The sequence below is a fragment of the Phalacrocorax carbo genome, chromosome 4 (genome assembly GCF_963921805.1).
Source record: "Phalacrocorax carbo chromosome 4, bPhaCar2.1, whole genome shotgun sequence".
NCBI classification, from domain to species: Eukaryota; Metazoa; Chordata; class Aves; order Suliformes; family Phalacrocoracidae; genus Phalacrocorax; species Phalacrocorax carbo.
In genome coordinates, this window is record NC_087516.1 from 21053670 (window position 1) to 21074387 (window position 20718).

Below are 20718 nucleotides of genomic sequence, written 5' to 3' on the forward strand. Positions count from 1 at the left end.
GTTTCCTCTGTCTTCTGCTTCCCAGCATGTTAGTGATGTGACAGATTGATGGGCTGAGTTGGCTCCCTCTGAAGGTCTGAGCTCAGCAGGTGGTGCAGGGGGAGCTGGTTGAGGAGCTTGGAGCAGGACAGTAAGCCCCTTAGAGGCAGATTAATTAGTATGGTCTCCTTGTTTTTCTGCTCATAGGAAGCTCCTTTCTTTATGTGGGTATAGAGTAAGGAGAAGCACATGGAAGAGTGATTAAGCTATTACTTTAATTGACCAGTGGTTAGATATTTTGAGCTGGCCAATGACTGTCCCTGTCAGGAACCTGTTACCTCTTAAAGAGGTGTTCAAAAGAAATGCGTATTTCCCTTTATGGTTAGTGAGGTTAGGCTGGCTGTTTGAGAATCTTTCTCCTTTGCAAGTTCAGTATGGTCCTCTACCACTTCCTTGCAAAATCATTCACAATTTCTGCTTCTACTATGTATTTTTGGCATTACAGTGAACAGTGGCAATTCAAAGAAAACCATGAACCTTAAGTTTTTGTACTGCTGTTTTTGTATCCTTGTTCCTAGCAGTCACTCTTTTTTGGTTTGCATGGATGAAGATAAAACTAATGAGCCTTACTGCACATTCCCTATGCAGTTACAATAGCTGAGCCAAATTATATTGTGTTTTAGGGACTGAGATTCTGTTGGCATGCTGATTTTTCAAGCTGATATCCCTTTCAGTTGCTAAGGTAAGTGTGTGCAAATCTGCAGTTTCCACTGAACACTTGAGCCAACTTTATTAGGGAGTCAATCAAAAGAAATAATGGTATGTGAATATAGAGCAATCTTAATGGAGTAATTTTTTATTATGTTTCTCGCATTCTACAACATTCTAACATTTTAATGGCATGCTTTAAGTTGATCCTGTCTATGTTCTTTAGTATACTTGATCTTTGGGCTACTGTAGCTTCTTTCAGCAGATACCCAAAGCAAAAGCAAGGAAAACACATCTCCAGATGTATGGTTAGGCACTGTCGTGTTTTTAAATAAGCTATCGTTATTGACTTTGTTGCCTTACTTATTGTGGTAGAGTTGTGTGAGTTCTGTCTGGATTAAAATTATGTCCATTTTGGACTAGACCTTTGATTTTTAGAATCACATACAAGTATAGTGATTTACTGCATGAAGTTTTTTCCAGTTGTAGGTAGACTAGTATAAAGAAGTGAATTTGTTTACTTCTATAAGTTGTTTAAAAGTGAGCCTATTTACTAATATGATGCAAGCTGTATTTAAATTGCAGTTGTGGTTCTGTGACTTTCTTTTTATGGGGATTGGAAAAGAGAGAGGACAATAATGAAAGCAACGTGGGAGGATGAAAGCAGGTCAGAAAAGGGAGAGGGAGTTTCTAATTGAACCAGTGACTTCCAGTGAGAGGGCGTGACTAAATGAAGCAGAGCTTTTTCTATTGTATTTATGTCAGTATTATTTGATATAGTGCCAAAAGTGTATATAGTGCTGTACAGTAGAAGACTTGTTTCAGACATGTAACATATTCCCTGTGCTGGAGGACTTAAATTCTTTAAATACAGGCCAGAGCAGTACAGGATCATGCAGTACAAAGATGTGATAGTGCGTGGTTGGTGGCATTCACCCTGGAGCAGGTGGGTCTCTTTTTTTTGTTTGTTTTTCCTGAAGAGAGGGAATGTTCTGTGTATTGATCAAAAACTTTTCTGGTTTTGTGATTTCAGGGGCTTTCATGCCCTCTGCTTCCAAAAAGCCACAGTGCAATTGGACCACCCATCATTTGCTCTTTACAGGGGAGAAAAGGACATTAGGAGTAAGAGAAACGCTAGCATTGTTCATGTCAATTGGTGAGGTTTTAATTAATTTTATCTCCTTTTGTAGGGTGAATAAGAAAGAGGGTATATTGGGTCAGTAGTATTTCAAAGCAGATTGGCTGAGTTTGTCTCTTTGTACATTTTGTGTGGATATGAAACCTGTATTTTTAAAATTGGTTAGCTTTTAGTTCAGCTCCTAATCTTCAGGACAGAGTCTTTATAGCAATATTTATTACAGTAGACATCCTAATGAGAATTAGGGCCTAAGTGCTTCTGGCAGGCGAAAGTGAGAGTGAGTTGATGACTGCATGTGACTGTTAGTGCATGTGTTCATCCTGAATGATGAACCAGCCTGCGGCGTGATGGGTGATCTGGAAACTGGCATTTTGCTGATTTTATCAGCTCCAGAGGATCACGCTTACAAACCCAGTTGCACCTGGAGGGAGCAACAGGGGAGATAGGTGTCATTTCTTCAGCAGTTTCCGTACTTCAGGTGTGTGATATTACAGAAAGATAAAGAGCCTCTGAAATTAATCATTTGTCTGTGTATTTAGTTGCGTATGCCATGTTACATAAACCTAAGTATATTCATAGCAAAAAACCCCAAACCGTCTCTAAGATATATGTATCACTGCAAAGTAATGGATCTACATAATCTTCAATGTCTTTTGCACCTTTCATAGAACTGAGTAATGGCCACAGCTGTATTTTTATTGAGGAAGTAGCACAGCAACTATTTCTCTGATTCTGCTAAGTGAAAGGAGATAGTAGAAGACCATAAAATGTTTAGGGTATGGGTAGTCTAAGGATTTAAAAACTCCCTTCTCTAAGATGCTACGCAGATAAAACCATGGTAGTTGGGGACACTCAGCTCACAGCGTAGGTTGGGTCATAGTATGCTGTATGGCATTAAGTTATAACTCCAAAGATCAGTGGAGGGCAGAGAAAAAAAATGTGTGGGATGTGGAGGTTGGTAGCCTGAGAAAAGTAAATCTGCTCAGAACTGTGTGGAAAAATTAGTTTTGTGGAATTGTAGGCTGTGGAGTACAGAGTGGCTGAGAGAAGAATGACTTCATTACCTGTCCTTTCTTTTGACAATGTAAGTTTGTTTATTTTAGTTCTTTCTGTTTAGATTGTGTTTCCAGTGTGGTGTTTGTTTAGTGCTGGATGTTACTGGTAGTACAACTGTCTGTTTCCCTTAATGATCAGACCTGTGTATATTGAACCTGTTTTATGTTTTGGAGAAGACAAAATTTTCCTTCTGAAGGGCTTTTTTTAGCCATTTGTGTGGTTCATTTGTTCAATATCCCCATCCATGGAAAAGATAAATGTGAAATGCTCTGTTTGAGCATAAGTAATATAAATTGCTTGTGTTCACTTCCATCGTAACTGAATTTATATATCCTATTATATGTATTTTGCAGTAATCTCCTAGAAATTTTATCCTTTAGGTGTTTTCGTTTTTTAATCATGTGTTAAACCTGTAGAACATCACTCCTGAGCTGTGCATTTTTACCATTGGCAAATAGTAACAGTGGTCTATTTTCAGCTTGATTTAAAAAATAAAGAATATCAGTGTGGAAAAAACATGCACTTACAGAGATCAAATGCATCAGCTACCTCCAACAGCAAAAAAATATTAAGTGATGTGAATCACCAGTTATATTTAATGCGTATTTGATAGACCAATCATAGCAGAAACCACTATATGAAATTTTGTGATCTTTTTTATTTACCAGCTCATGCTTGTTCATAAATGGCAGGTTTTTTTAATATGTAGGAATTATCTGTGTCTGTGAAACCATTAGATGGATAATGTTTCCTAGTGGTAGATGATCTTTTCCTTCGGGAGTTGTGTTCTAAAATGTTTGTAAGAGAGTATGGTTGTGTAGGTGAATACACAGAAATATTTTCCGTATTTGCATCTTGTCTTCACAGAAATCTATGCACAGGAAAATATACTTAGGTTAACAGAAAATTCCTGTGTTTTAAAATTTACATCTGCCACTTCGCATTTACTGTTGATGTAATGTGTCATTTTTAAATGTAGAAATCTGCAGAAGCAAGACAAGGCTGCCGTGGAGGAGCTGAGCCTTACCGTGTAGGTTGCAGTATACTGCTTAACCTGTATGAAACATTTTTAACAAATGGAAGATTAATGGATAGCTCCTGAGAACTATTCAGTGTGTCCTGTACATGGGCACTGTTGTACATATGCTGGCTTGATAATTTTAAGTACGTTTAAAGTCCATGAGTGTGACCTTTCCTCAGTGTCTCTTCAGTTCCTAATTTGTCTGTGGTAAGCAAATTGAAGCTGGAAATGAGCAGAGAATGGAGGATTGAAAGAAAAAGAAAACAGAGTCCCAGCATGCTACTTGAATCTGTCTCTTTCAGTTTTCTCAGAGGATGTCTCTGTTAAGAGCTGAAAAGGAATACTTCAATATTAATCCTCAAACTTTAAATGTAAAACTAGAAAACTGGCTATTTCACTTTCCTAGATCTTAGATAACCTCAGTAGGAAAACCTAGTGAATTTGTAGTACACCACGTTTAATAGGTTTGTGGTAACTTAGCACAGAGCACTTTCAAAGTGTCTTTGTTTCTTATAGTAGAATCAGTAGGCTGTGTTGTGATAAGGGTCACCTTGTGCTAAAGGCTGAATGTACATTTGAAAGACTTCTTAGCTTTCCAGATATGTAGCAGTTGTTTCAAAGTTGAGGGAGAATGATTGAAAAATACCTGTAAATTACTTGTCTGTCTTTAATTTCTTCTTTTGAAAGGCTTTTACTTACTGTCCAACTGCAAACTCTTCACATTCGTTCCAAGTTTCATGGCTATATAAGAGGTCTAGGAGGAAGTTGCATCTGACAGTTGACTGTGTTTTTAGAACTGCGATTAAGCGAGACACACACAGGTTTCTTTTGCTGTGCTCCTAACTACAGTATACCTGTAGTAGTTGAAATGCCAGTATTTCTTCCTCCCCAATCCTGTTGCACTCAATGGCTTTTGGGATACCAGCTATTTGGTAGATACTAGAAACATTGGAATTTAAATTCAACCTCTTGCCAGATGTCATTGTCACTTCATATTTTTGGAGAGCAGAGGTTGGAATGTCTTATGTTCTTTCTTTTAGAATACACTATGCAATTCATAAGCTTCTCAAGTGATTATATAAAAATCTGACATTCTTTTCATTAGACTCAAGCATTGTTTCCCTCAGGCCTCCTCTGAGGAAGTAAAAACTTTCTTTATTCACTCTATTCTGTATTTAATTTAGTATTCTTAATCATCTCTATCCCCTAGTAAGCCTATGCGAAGCACTCTGTATTTGTCTCAAAACCCATTTATTTGACAGCTTTGTTTAAGGCAAGTGGGACTTGCCTCTCAATCAGTCTCCGGGTTTTATACTGCTCTGGATTAGTGATTGCCATATCTTTTCTGATAACTTTGAGACGTTTGTGCTTCAGAAGGAGCTGGAACGATTGCACTGAGCAGTTACGGGATAACTTCCTTCCAGGGAAGTTTCTCTCTGAGCACTTGCCTGGGGGTTGTTTCCAGAATCCATACTGAGGTATTGCAGTAATCTTTCGTAGCTTATTAAAGAGTTCCTCTAACGTATTCTGTAGCAAGTCCTCAGATATGTGCTATCATATAAGTGGACTAATAAAGAATTGGTTTCACTATTCAGGAAAAATGTTAGGCCCTTGCTAGATAAGTCAAAAGCGCCAACAAGAGTGTAGGTCCCGTTGGAAATGATCTGACAGTCGGACATTTGGGAGTGCAGCTTCTCCAATGAACAGGGACTCTCTGCCTTTTCAAAATCCCACACTTGTTTCCCATATAGAAAGCATCCGTTTTTCTGTAGTTTTCTCATTGTATTGGGTCTGGCGGGGATGGAGTTAATTTTTTTTCATAGCAGCTGGGGTGCTGTGTTCTTTGTGACCAAAACAGTGTTGATAACACTAATGTTTCAGCTCTTGCTGAACAGTGTTTGCATAGTGTCAAGGCCACCTCTGTTTCTCACTCTGTCTCTCCTGCAGTGATTGGGGGTACACAAACGGTGGCGGGGAGCACACAAGCAGGCAGATGACTGAACTAACCAGAGATACTCTGTGCCATATAATGTCATGTGCAGCAATAAAATGGAGAGGAGCGGGGTTTGGAGAGGTTACCCTGCTTTTGCTTGGAAACAGGCTGAGCATTGGTCTAGCCGTGAGAGGTGGTGAGTGGTTGGTTTGGTTTGTTTCTCTCCTTCCACTTCTCCTTTGCTTGTTAAACAATTTTTATCTTGACCTACAGGTTTTCTTGCTTTGTACTCATGCTTTTCTCTTTACCCATCTGATGGCAGGTGTGATAGGGGCAGGGGTGAGTGGCTATGTGGTGTTTAGCTGCCTACCACACTTAGCCCTCAGCACCTGTGATGATCTCTTCATGCTTGTGTAAAGTGGAAAGAAAATAGAGATATCAACACATAGATATCTGCTATAATATGTTTTTGGATTCTTCAGGGTAAGGCAAGTATTTTTGTTTCTATTTTCAATGTTGAAATTTTTAAGACACCATGAAAACTTCTGTCACAAAAAAAAAAGTCAATAGAGAAAACAGTAAATGAGTGTATCTTTACTAGTCTTTATATATTCTGGAGTTAAATCTGAATGTTTTGCATTGCTACAGGCTTTTCTGGTGCCTCATCTGCTGTAATGTTCTCAGGCCCATTCTTCTCACCTAGCAAGTCTTGGTTTGCCATTCATTTCTTCCTATTCTCAGTCTTCACTCTTCCTGCTATTCCCCCCATGTTGGCCTCTCCAACATGGTTGGTTTCAGCTCAGCTGTTATTTCTACTGTAGTCAAATTTGACAACTCCCTTCTGCTTTTGCCTCTCTGGAGAGCATTATTTACAGAAAGATCCACACTGCTCCTGCTAGATGCCAAAAATTGTATCAGTCTATAATCCAAGTGAAGATAGAATTCTTAAAGCAAATTGCTAACGTTTGCCTCTATTTAAATGTTGTGGAAATATTCTTTTAAGGCTTCTGTGCTCGGCATATAAAGGTGAATGGACTTTCTCAGGGACTGTTAAAAGGATGTTCTTGGCTGAAGGCCAATACTGGAAAAATTTGAAGTTCATATTCCAGGCAGGAGGTTGCTAGAGAAGTTCAGTGACTACAGATTTTCAGTCAAAGTTGAGGATGGGACAGCATGTGATTTTTTTTTTCATAATTTTGTTTTTGAAAATGACAAAACTGTCTTGATTAATTTTTTTCCTTCCAAAGTTGACTTGACATATAGAACCATTGAAATAAAAATTCAGCCAAAACAGTTAATTTTATCTCCAGAAAAGTAAGACTGTATAACAAAAAGAAGTTTGATACTTCTAGTAGAGGCATATAACTGATAGATTTTTGTCTTTGTGCTACTTTGTTGATGCTGGGAATAGTGGAAATTCATATTCCTGCAGCCATAGAAAACTATAGTACAGTGCGTATTGTATCTGAGGTAGGAACTTCAGATGAGATTTGGCATTATGCTCTTTTCTGAAAACATTTGAACCTTACCCTATAAGTTCTGTTATGTTTTAACCTAACCTGAGAATATTAAAAGTTTGAGCAAAACTGGTTAGTGTACTTGTAAGATTAATACTGGTGCAATTATTCATTTCATTACTTGAGTTACTTGAGGGGCAGTAAATAAGAGGTAAAAAGAAAAAGAGTAAGTTCACTTTGCATTCTGTGAATGGGGAGAAGCAGTCTGAATAGAAGTTTGAATGGCAAAGTGGGACTTACTAAATGAAAAGGATGGTCTTGAAAAGAAGGAGGATTTGGGACATGATGTGGGAGAAGAGTTATTACTACTGTGCAGTATGTGGAAGTGAAATTAATTTATGCAAAGCATCAGAATACAAATAAAATGCATACAAATACAAACTAGTGGTTGGAGAAGATACAGGACCGGGAAAAGAATTATTAGAACAAATGTTGCTTGCTACAACAGCAAGTGATTATGGGTGACTAATGCTCACACTCATGATTGCAGTGCAGTGTGTTAGGGAAATACTAATAAAACAGCGTTTGCTCTGAATTAATTTTGTGAATTGAAATGGCAACTGGACTGTATATCCAGAATTCCAATACAGTACACTTGAAACAGCGCTTAGTCTTGGATAGTAAAATAACAAAAACAGGAAAGGAAAGGATCTTGGCAAGCATTCAGATACAATGATATAAAACTTATAATTAGGATTTCATATTATATATATTTACCTTGCTTAATAACCACTATAGGAATAGAACTACGATACATTTTTAGTTTCCTCTCCTGTATATTTTTGTTATCCATCAATCTGCATATTTTCAAGATGTAAACAAAGAGGAGGAATAGAAATACTAAATATAAAAAGAATCTCCAGAACATTGAAATTCAGGGAAAACCTACACAAGAAAAATGTTGCAGCCCATCATCTCTGACAGGTAACCTTGAAATGACTGAACTGGCTCATTTTTCATCATGCCAAATATGAAAGTTTGAAATAATAGCAATAATAGCTTATACAGTGTCTGTTACTTGGTACAAAACCACAGATAATATTTCTTGCACTTTCAAATGGGCTGTCTTAAGATCAGAAAAATTAAAAAGCCTCATAGTCTTCTACGTGGTAGTTACTGATAGTTTTTGTGCTTCAGGTTGCATTGTCAATACAGGTATCTACATCAAGTTGCAAGCATATGGAAAGAATAAAACAGATGAACCAATAAATGAAATGCATGTGATGTGCTTTTTTTTTTTATTTTCATGTCTTGTTTGTATATCTTGAGTATTGCAGTGTGACTGCAAATTGGGCATGCTGGATGCAGTTGCTGCTGTGGAACATATCAGCTTCATAGGAGTATACATACTGGACCGTCCCTGCTAGTCATGAGTGTCCATTTGACAAATGGCATAAAAATTTGACAGATCTACTAATCTAAGTGGTTTGTAGGTCAAGTCTTAAAGTTCTTAGTTCTGAAGAACATTTATGGAATCTTTGAAATTATTTTGAGGTGGTACAGGAATGTGCTGTTCATTGACACCAAGTCTAGGGTGCATAACCATCAGTCATCCGTCAAGGTGACATTATTGAGGGAAAAGTAGCTGAATTTAATTTAGACAGTAAAAAGATGACCCTAAAGAAAATACGAATATGTAATTTCTTCCTATTCTACCTCTCCCTATAATGTATTTTGAAAGAATAATAAAAGATCTACCAAATTTAGTTTGCATCATCTCTTTGGAAGTTTCATGTTGCTAAAGGTAGCATTTACAGGTGTTCACAAGTTGATTACAGTGACATCTTTAATTTCAGTTTGGATGGAGGAGGCTGGGGAAATCTGGCATGTGATGTATAAAGGTACGGCACTGAGCATCACATGATCAGTTTACCCTGTGCATCTCCAGAATGACTCGGTGCTTTAGCTCTGCCACTGAAGAATGGGGATTTTGGTACTTTTTCCTGTGCTGTATATTCAGGATTTGACTAAAGAGAAAGATGAGGTTTATTTCTTTAAGTAATTGCAACTGTTTTGTGTTAGATGCCTTGTTAATAAAGCTATTTTTAGGCAGCAATAAGCGTACGTGCAAGGGGAATGGAATGTATCTGGTGTACTCAAGAGTTGTGCATGGGTAGATGTTGCCTTAGGGGAGTGTAAGATCTTGTCTGGGAGGTTTTTTGTGTAAACGCAATTTGTGATGTACTAGTGCCCTCATCTTGGATTGGATCTGTTGGCCACAGTACAAGCAAGCATATTGTGTGTAATGCCTCCTTTGCTCCAAAACAGGCATCTCTTAATTTTTTTTCCTGGTGAGTTAAAATGTGCAGAGGGATTGAAACAAAGACTGTAGTTCTACTCAAAATCAGGGAGCTGATCTATAGGGATGTTGTTTGTCTGTAGAGTATTACTTAAAAGTAATCTGTTGTCTAGTCAGTGAGTCACAGGTGAACCCTCTGCCAGATACAATGATCCTAAGTCTTATGGGGAGTACAGTAACTATGTAGATGGTATCGAGGGGTGGGATATGCACATCTGCGCACACTGTTATCCAGGGAGAATCAGAGGTACAGGGTGTGCTCGGGAGATGAAGGTAGGCAGATCCTGAAAGAAATAAGTGGTAGGAGCAGAAAGGCTTTGGGAGGTCGCTTTCCTGCTACCAAACTGCAAAGCTCTTCTAGTTACCTTTCTGCATTACAAATATGACACTGCAGTGATACATGCCACAAAGGAAAATATAAATTAAGTACATGTCCAGTAGACTTCAAAAATAAGTCTTGCAGCAAGAATTCTAGTTTCATTGTTTAATTTAAAATTAAAATAAAGCCATTCAAGTGAACTGTATACTAACAATAACAAAGTAAAACATGAAGGAACTTATGTCTGGTTGGGAAATAAATTTTAATTTCATTGTTTAAACTGAAAAGAATAACTTGGCTTCATCTTATTTATTCAGTTCTTCTAAGTAGAGTGGACTAACGGTACTTTAGAAGTCTACTTTCTTAAGTCTTGGAAAACAACTTCAAAATTTGCTGAATGTTCTTGTCACTGTCCTCTCAGGAGAGTGCTATTCTGTCCAACTCTAGAAATGGCAATAGCTATGTATTTTTACTTTGTACATTTCTAGAATGACTCAAATGAAATTGGAATGTATCAAAACATTCCACCACCAGTTGCCCTAGAGTTCAGGACAGAACCACTGCATGAACAGGAGATGTTCTTGTCACATCATTTAATGGTCAAGTTCTTGTCCTAGGGAGCCTCCGACCCTGGTTGTAGGGCTATATTAGGGGAGAGTTTTTTTTCACTGTCCAGGATGCATTAAGGGAAAGATATGCATATTTACCAAAGAGATTGATAGGTCAGAGATATTTATGAGCACTGGCAGCAGAAGCAGTCTCCTGCACCCAGTTTATTTTTAGATAGAAAGGTGTTAAGCTAAGCCTGCTCCGCCCCCTCCCTTTCCATCTCTGTCCTCATTTTAGCTTGTGGTTATACTTCCTTACCAGGTAGAGCAGATGTACATTGCTGGGCACGGCCTCCCTTATTTCAGGTCTTTTACCTGACCATTTCGGTTTAATATGAGGATATTTTTGACAATGAAAATGTTTGTCCTGTGAGAATTCAGTTAAATTCAGTCAAAATCCATAAAGACTTTTATGGAAAGTCATAACCTGGTGTAGAGAGTGTACTTTCTCTCAAGAACAGTGTTAAAGCACTGAAAGAAATACAGCTGTCTCAAAATGCTTTATGGCTAGAAAACATTAAGTGTATAGCAGGATATTTCTGGATCATGCTTGGCTACATTCCGCGAGAGAAATTTTTCTTAATTCTGTACTGACATGTATGAAATTTTCCTTTTTGTAAGAAGTCATTAAGGAATTAAGGAAAATTACAGAAAATTTCTGATAAATTGTCTTGATGGGGAGCATTCACTGAGATAAGTCAGATAAGTGTTAATTTCTGTATGTTAATAACTGCTTTTTTGTTGCCATTTCGGATCAATGCTGTGACGAAGATCTGGTTATTTACATACTTGTGGTATCTGAACTTTTGATTCAAAAGTGATTCCGGGAGAAAGTAAATGTGACTTTAGCAAAGTTATCTAGTGTTCCAAATAAAAAAAAGCTTCTGCTATGGTGGGAAAAGATGTTGCAAGGAGGTGGTTGATATTCTAATAGTAATCTATCTAGGAAATTACAAAGAAAAGACACCAAATTCCAATACATTTTCAAAAACTGTAAAATTGGGATAGTATTTCACTGTAAAATTATGACTAAACACTTTTGTTTTAAATCAGCAACTTCTGTTTTTTCAGGAAATTTGGAGAGCGACCTCAACCGAAACGGCTCACTAGGTAAGCATTAAAGAAATTCTGTTTTTAACAATTTTCTGAAGCTATCCTTTTCAGTCTCAGAAGGATTTCAAAGTTAAAAAAATGTGGCTTGCTAATCCTAGCATTCTAAATATCAAAGCTTTTCAATTATTGTATGCAATCAGGAGCCAGAGTAAAATTTTGAACAGTGAGTGGCCTTCTTGTAGTACGATACTCAAAATGCTTTTTTAGAAATGGTATTGACTTCACGTATCAGTTATCGATTATTTAGTAGGATGTGAATATGCTTACTTTTAAATCACCAGGAGAGAGCTGGATTTCTTTCCTTGGGTAAAAATGTCTTGTGAGGTCATGTAAAGTAATACTTTTCACTGCCAAAATTCAGCTATTACATTACTGCTGTCTTGCAGTGGGTAAGAGCAAAATCAACGCTGCTGTCAAGGAATGATCTCAACCAACTTTTGGTGAAACCTAACAGTCAGAGGTAGCCTTAAATAGTAAAATCGAGTAAATTCATACTAAAAAGTGTTCAGAGTGACTGGACTACTGTGCCTGATTTGCTCCTGGTCTGCCTGGGAAATACTTATACTAGAAGCTGTTAAGTAGTCACCATTTTTTTCAAACTGTTGTAACACAGTCTATGCAAATATTTATTCTGTGCCACAAACTGTGCTGACTGTAAGTAGCTACTGAGTTTAAAAACCACTGTTTGCTTGAAGTACAAAAGATGTGCAGTTTTTTAAAGTTTTGTGTGGTAATAGTGCCGTATAAAGACATGGAAACCCATTGTCACTCTGGCCTACTTCTGTTTTGAATGAAATTATGGTGCCTCATGTAAAGCACGGGGTAGGGGAGAGCATTTACATTTTGTGTTGGAGATACTGTCTCATTCCATTTCTGGATAAGCTTCAGGTTAGCTTGTGTTGTTGTTAGACTTCATTTCAATGCGAAATTGATTTATACAGACTTATAAGTAATTGAACAAACATTGCTGTTTCCTGTTGACCTACCAATTTTCAGGGATTTTAAGATACTGACTTAAGTAATGAGTTGTTTTCCACCTTGAGCAGTAACACCTGTTAGTGTCATGCTGAAGTTACAGATAGAATTTATCTTCTTGATTTAAAAAGAACAACAAAAATAATGGTTGTTCAGTGTAAGGTCTTTCAAACAAGTTATCTATTAACTGTAGTGACTCTAAATGTCACGTGCAGAGTTTTAGCTACTAGATGCACCAGGTACTCTTTCCTGTGAGTACAGGGTGGACATCTGGGAACTGCCATCTTTCAAATCAGTAGCTTGTAAACCTTTTTGATACTGATAGAGGCTGGAAACAAGCAACCTAACTTTTTTCCTCTGAAGAGAAGAATACTGAAACAGAAAAACCATAACACAAATTTTCAAGAGTGTAGTTTGTTTAAGTAATGCTAAAAAATGTATCTGTAAACACTTAGTTCAATTGCTGGAAAATTATTCTGCTTTTTTGTGTAAAGGCAGTCCTGTTTGCCTAATAATCTATCCATCATCATGCAAGCTCCAGCAGAACAACAGTACTTTGTTCATATTGTGCTAGTTGTTTTTAGATATAATAGCACTACCTTCATGGAGAGTTTTAAGAATAATGAAAAATGTCCTGTAAGAATTGCAATCGTTATGTGTTTATCAGTGGGAGGGGTTGGAGGGGAACATTCCTAGGTCTCCTAGGAGCTTGGATTGTGCAAATCAGTGTAGCAACAGACCAGTAGAGAAGACAGAATTTCTTCCTCTTACAATGATAAATAAACATGAGACAGCACCTAGCGTTTTTGTGTGTGGGTTGCTGGTTTTGAGTGGTTTTTTTAATGGTAGTAAAGTCAACTTTTTAGTATGACAGAAGTTCTTAATTTAGTATGATAGTACTCTTAATAGAGTATTTCAATGTCAGATAAAAAGGTTTTAAACCACTTAAATGCAGCTGATATATATCATATTGAAATGTATAATGATTTCACAATGAATTATGTTTTGTGGTTTAAAATATATTCTTAAACAGTGGTTGTAAGTAAAGTAACTCTGTGCTTTGAGACAGTTCTTCCATCTGTGCTTTCATGGATAAACATCAGTTTTACCAATGTCAAATGCAAATCAATCAAGTCAGTCCAAATTTAAAACAGTAATTCAAGTCTCTGCTCTTATATCCTGCTATTTACACAGAAAATCTAGCACACTAATCATTGTCTTACGCAGGCATGGCAAATGCAAGAATTTACATGTCATTAGCAAAGTCATCTCCCATCTTTTTTCACTGGAAATGTTTGGTTTTCAGGTGTGTCAAAAGGGGATTCAACAGTCAGGTGCAGTTCACCAAAAACCCAAACAAAACCAACAAACTCCACCCAAACTAAACAAAAAAATCCTTCTGTAGGGTTTCATCTCTTCATATAACTTCCTGTTAAATTCATAATTTATTTCTCTGGTTGATGACTTTGAAGATGAGTGCATTGGTGGACATTCAACCTGGAAAAGCTCCTCCAGGGACTTAAAAGTGCTCCTGTTAGCGCTCCAATGCAGCTAAACCCAAGGGTGTTGAATTTGGCATGCTGCTTAATGAACAGTTAGATTATTATACAGAAGAATGATAGGGTGTATTGTTCTCTTACTTCTATCAGGGAATGCTGTTGGTGCTTTTATATGGCGTCTGTCATTACAGTGATGATGAAGGATAGAAAATATAATTTTCTTTAAACCTGATTGAAGGCAGGAAGTAGAGGCTTTCTCTAGAGAATGATGAAACAATACGCTGAAGAATTTAACTTTTTCTTAGTATCTTCACAACCAAAAGAAAGCTTTTATATAAACATTCCATTGACTTTTAGTTCATAGCTGAAACAAAATTTCAGAACAATTTGACATTATCATGAGAGACTAAATTGGTTAAGGAGACAATATTAAATTAATAGTAAGTTCTATGGCACAAATATTTGATTAGTAGTTTTTTATAATAGGGCATTGAATGTGGTGTAGTGATTGGCACTGGTACATTTTTACATCACAAGCATCATCTTTTCTGGCAAATGCAGTGATTGTAAATGACTGCTAGCCTCCTGCAAGGTAGTTGCTTCTTTTTGCTGTGCAATTGTCTTAAAAAAAAACAAAACAAACTCATCTTGACCCTATTAATGGTTGCCTCTTGAATTTCAGGTGTTTGGGGTTTGAGGGTTTGTTTTTGTTGGTTGGGGTGCATGGGGTTGTTGTGTTTGGTACCCCCCCACCCCCCCCCCCAAAAAAAAAAGCTATCTTTGGATTATTATTGTTATAAACAAAACCAAAAGAACTTTCAAAGCTTATTGTGTCTTTTAATTTTTAGGGAAGCAATGCGAAATTACCTGAAGGAGCGAGGTGATCAAACAGTGCTAATACTCCACGCAAAAGTTGCGCAGAAATCGTATGGAAACGAAAAAAGGTAAGTGTCTGTTCTTTCCTGGCTTCCCCTACAGCTCCCAGCTAGAACTGTGGTGAGCAGTCTGGTGTGTAGTACACTGCAGAATTCCTGAGGTTGTACTATAGTCTGAAGAAATATAAAATAAAATGTGTTCTCGTAGTTCACTTATGTAACAAATGCTGCAAGCCTGTGGCATTCAGTGTAGGGATGCCTGTCTCTACCAGCAGGTTCTTGATCTGTGGGTGAACTCTTTCTTCCATTGAACTAAACTGGCTCTAATTTTAAACATACCATTTTAAGTCTGGAGCAAACAAGGTGATTAATAGTGACTATTGTAGATGAGTTTTTTCTTGAGTAATTTCAAATTTATGTGAAAGGGAAATTGCTAGCCTCAGTAAGTTACTTTTCTGAATCAGATATGTAATAGCTTCAAAAAGAATGACAGGCCAATCCTAACCATATTTATGATAAACATTCTCTCAACAATACAGTACAAGTAACAATAATGGGCAATTTCCTAAGGGACAGAATCAGCAGAAAGGCATGAGGATGAATGCTTTTTAGGCAAAGGTTGAATTTTCTGCAGTCTTCTCTGTGATGTTTTTATTGCATGACAAGCAGAAGCAAATAGGATGGTCCTTCATATGCAGATTTCTAGTCCTCTCATGATGAAATAGAATTTTCTTTAAGTATGAATACTTCCCTACCTTAAATTTCACTGAAATAAATAGCATGGTATTTGATTAGTTTTCAGATATTTTGCATTATTAATATTTGTTCACCGCAAAAGACCACATATTCAGCACATTAATGGTTTTGAACTTTTAACCTTTCGCCACTGTTGTGTAAGTCCTGTTACATCATTGTTTTTTACAGTTTTCTGAGGTTTGAGATTTTAATATATTTATGTATGAAAGTGTTAGAAAACATGAATGTTAGAATTAAGCCCACGAAGTTCTCGGTTCATTGCTACCCATCTAAATCACACTTCCTGTGTCTGTGAATCACAGATACAGACTAAGTTTTCAACTGTTCTTCAGTATTCTGTGCCTGAGTACTTGCCTTTCAATGTGTGTTATCTTTTCTGTTAGCCAGTGTCTCAAGTCCTTTCTTTTGGGCAGTGTCCAGGTTCTGCAGCTCCGTGGAACTGTTTACCCGAAGTGTTCTTTAGATCTTTCTGAAATTGTTGATGAGAATCAAATGGGAAGTCAGTGAAAGAGGAAGGAAGAAGGGCATGGAAGCAGACGGGCATGCTCTGTCTCTCCTATATAACTATACAGCCCTCTTGCTTGATGCCATGCTTAAATGCAAAAGGGTGGCAATGCAAGGCCTTACTAGCAGCAAATGATAACTTTAATCCTTCACAGCAAATTCAACAGCCAATAGAATCTATCATGACAATATAGGGACCTCTGATTGTTATCTTCTCAGATTGTATTGTCATGCAAGACTTGCATAGTTAACTCATCACTGCAGATGAGTTAAGCATATTACTCCCAATAAATGAGGGGTGTGCCTGCAGATAAGTGACTTCCTAAACAGTGTGTCTGTAACTTCAGTCAGTTTGTTCTCCTGGGGCCAGAGCAGTTTGTGAGGGCAGGAACATTTTACAAAGCTGTCCTGTGTATCATTATTTTGGAGAACAAATTGAAAATTAAAAGAAAGTATGTAATTTTTATTAGTAAAAGTTTCATTACTGGTTGAAAACTTAGTGTTCTGAAGCATACAAGGAGAAGCTTCAAATTGTTATTTGCTAAGTTTCTGAAAGCTCCTATGTGCATTTCATAGCATTGCCATAAATTCCTGTTGCCTTGAATATACATGTATGATTCACTTAATGCTGTTGAAGTCACTGTGACAAATGCATTACTTTAGTAATGTTTATGTTCAGTAAACTAGTCATTGGTTTCTCACTGCTTGAAAAAATTGCTATATAGAATTAAGCATTCTTTTACCACTTTAGATTTTGTCAGGTGCAGTTCAGTTGCCTGCCTCAGCACAACTGCATTTGTTCATGAAAGGTATCTCAGACTCACCTCTTCAAAAATGGAAGCATGTCAGATACGTGTAGAGAATTGCAGAGCTTTTCAAAAGATGACTAGGAATGAAAATGGTTGGATGTTTGTTTTAATGTGTTGGTGAAATGATTGCCATTCTGGTATGGGTGTGAAGTGAAAGCTGGGAATACATACTAAGATTTCACTTTTCAGTTTAAATATTTTAGTTTTTCTTATGGTGTAACATACCATTTAAACTGTCTCTGGTACTGTTCTGCTGTTTCCCAGGCTGTTAGCATCAGTAATGATGTCCTGTTGTTATCAGGGTACAGAAAAATGCCAGTTATTAGATCCTTGGATCCATGTGTGCCCTAAGGTACTTAGTCAAGTGAAACTGAGTGATGAATTAGCTGCCTTTTTTTTTGAGGTTTTTTAACTGCTTCTATTTTATTCATAGCAGAACATGCCCCTTGGTTCTTCATGTTGCTGGACTGAGCAAAATTTGTAAAGGTTTAAGACTGCTTTATATAACTGGTCAATCAAGTTCTCATCATTTTTACATTAAATACCATTTCTGAAGTGAGTTGTTTTGCAAACATCTGCTTTATAGGCAAAAACCTATTTCATACCTGTTTTTATGGAAAAATTTCATGTTTTCCACAAGACTACATTATGACATGGATATGATCTGGTTAATTTTTGATCCATAAAAAATAAGTTAAATTGCACTATCTTTGTAACTAAAAAGTCAAGTTACAGAAGGAATTACTTCTTAAACTTGACATGTCTTCCAAGTAAATGTAGAACCTAAACAAACCCCAAACAGAATTCCACCTTTTGTTCCAGTCTTCAAACCTTTGTTTGCTTTGATGTCATGGAGAATATTTATCATAAATAAACTGCATGGCATAATTAAAAGGTTAACACAATAACTACCTTTCAGTGTTTTGATGAGGCTTAGTAGATGGTGAAATACTGTGTTGAAAACTCACTGTAGACGGTGCAGACCTCACGTAGTGTGTTCTGGTTTAACTGGGCCTCATGGAAACAATTCCAGGTGTTGCCACGTGGATGCAGACTTTCAGGGTTAATTTCAGAGTGTTCTAGGTACCTGAACCTAAATAACAGCAGTGAAAGGAGGCTTCTTTCTTTTTTGAGTGGACTCCTCTTATTGGCCTTGCTCTTCCCAAAGTTAATGTTTAGTTTGACAAAGAAGCCAGGAGGTAAGAAGCTCAGAGATGGACTTGAGTTTTAATATAATATGCCTTATGTTTCCTGTTGGATGGCTGTCATCTCTCAAAGGCATTCAGTTGAGGTGGTGTTTGGTCCTGATGGGTATGGGTGTTTGGCTTATGCTTCTTGTATGTTTTTCTATATTTACCACTCACTGAGACTGCTCTCTTCAGAGTCCGAACAGTGTGAACATTCAACAGTTTACAGGACTGGAGCGTTTTGGATTCCAAGACACAGTCCATCAAAGACTCTGAGCCAGATTGGTGTTTGTGGATTACATGCTGTTCTGAGTTTAAACGTTATCACTACTGATTAGCCTGAGAACGGTCTAGCTGTTTCTTGTTTTACGGCTGTTAGTGAAGGAGCTCCTGTAATTTCTGCTCAAATACTTTGCTTCATGGAGCTTAGTGTGCCTGCCCCCGGTTAATACTTTTGTTATTGAGAGCATAGCCTTTTCCAGGGCTTACCCCATGGCTCCACTACTTCATCCTTAGCACTCTAGCACCTAATGATTTTTCACTTGTTTGTTGTATTGAATTCTTTAGTGGATGATGTTAGCTCTTTCAGCTCCTAAGACAGAAAGAAAGACTGCTGAATAGTTTCATTCTCAGAACAACGTGGGTAATTGACAAATAGACCTCCTGCCTTGACTGATGGGGAACTGGCCAACAGGTATAAAGGAAAAACTTCCCTGCTGATGTTGCCTGAACATAAAGAAAAACAGCTGGTAGAGACCTCTAAATCCTCCTGAAGGCAAAGAATTCTGTAAGATGAATATAGGGATGACTTGGATGATTTGAAAAAGCAAACCTTTGTGAACAGAAGCCTGGGATGTGAAAAGAGCCTTGAGTGCATCAGAACTAGGTAACAATGACATGAGATGACTTAATTTTACTTTCTACCCCGTGCTTCCTGGCAAGTTCAGTTAGGGTAGCTTCTCTACTTGAAGTACTATATTTTTTCTGTATTTATTGGCCTGACTTGACTGAATGAATATTGTCCTCTCCTTCAGTGATTGTCTGATTTGAAACAATATTCCAAGTGGTGCCAAAAACTCAACCTGTTCCATTTTCTGTTGTTGCCGTCAACTCAAAAACCACTAGAAATTATCTTGTTCTTCCCTTCAAGTCATTTGAATAAAGGGGAGCATCCTTAGACAAATCTCAGCTTGGTTTTCTTGCTATGGTAAAAGGTTTGCTTTCCAGTTGGTCTGCTGGAACAGATCTGTCAGAACAGATGCATAACAGCTTGCTTCTATTTGCTATACTGAGTTACTGAGCCTGGAGTCTAAGTGACGTTGGTAATACTATGGTCTTGCCTCACTTGAGCGGCCCATGAAATTATAATGTAAGAAGGCACTATGAGGATGCCGTTTACTTTTCAGAGATTGATCCTCTGACCTTTCCTGGCTAATATCAGTCCCACTGTTTGCTGCCATTTAAAACTGCCATCGTTTTAATTACACAGATTACCAGCTCTTGGAAGATTTATAGGAAGAGCACCACATCATCTGAGATACTAGAAGACCGCAACAAAATGTTTCAGAGATATGTTAAATACACGAAGTATTTGCAGAGACCTGGCATAACAAAATGTTGCACTGGTTCAGGCACTGTGCTTTATATCGGCAACTAGGAAGCACTGAATCTGCATCTTGTCATGCCGCTCTAACAAGAGTGGAATAGGTTTTGTCCAGGAAGGATGTTCCTGGTTGTTATATTTTCAGTAATGAAAGAGCTCACAGAGTTGATCCCTACCAGATCTCATGTGTTTTTCAGATTAAGTTGCTAGGTGTTTACCTCACGGAAGAGTGTCCTGTGTTGTTTTATTTCTCATTCAGCAAGGAATTGCCAGCCTGCTCATGACATAGAGAAGAGGTATTAAGAGAATATGCTTTAATTCCAGTGAGGAAATTACATCCTACGTGATTTTCCACCATTGTTTCTTGTACTGAATATTCTGAACAAGCTCAGAAGAACCAGACACAGCTGCCTTTCCAACATAATTTTTTTTTTTTCTTACTATAGGTCAGATTAATAGCTCAGAAGAATTTTTACCTCCTACTCAGCCTTACTTTAGTTTTGTGGTTAGAGAGAGAAGGGAGGTAGGCCCTGTAAATCAAAGGTTGAAGGAAGAGTATTTTCATTTGTTCCACCAAACATTGTCCTACCTTATTTCCCATCAGTAATGCTGGAAACTACTTTACCTAAAGTACTTATTTTGGGGAGGTGATTTTCTTTCTCTTTTCTTTTTTATACTTATCTGAAAGCCAGCTTCTCACATAACCATTTACATTTCTATTTACACTGGAAATGTTTTATTGATGAGAGAACCTGTTTCCAGCAGTTATTTTATACATATCAAAGACACTTTCTTTAATCCTCTGTGAAAATTAGAAAT

General features: G+C 37.3%; 1 protein-coding gene across 3 annotated transcripts in view; it reads left to right on the forward strand.

Annotated features, from left to right (window-relative positions):
- The window catches only part of RBPJ (recombination signal binding protein for immunoglobulin kappa J region), a 60550-nt gene that overhangs the window by 19563 nt on the left and 20269 nt on the right, over positions 1 to 20718 (forward strand). For 2 of the 3 annotated variants that reach the window (XM_064449254.1, XM_064449252.1), the window contains exons 2-3: positions 11650 to 11688; positions 15014 to 15109. In XM_064449254.1, the coding sequence (XP_064305324.1) occupies positions 11650 to 11688; positions 15014 to 15109 (135 nt within the window). Of the gene's footprint in view, positions 1 to 698; positions 722 to 11649; positions 11689 to 15013; positions 15110 to 20718 lie in introns of those variants that run through there. The other variant, XM_064449253.1, reaches the window with a different exon arrangement.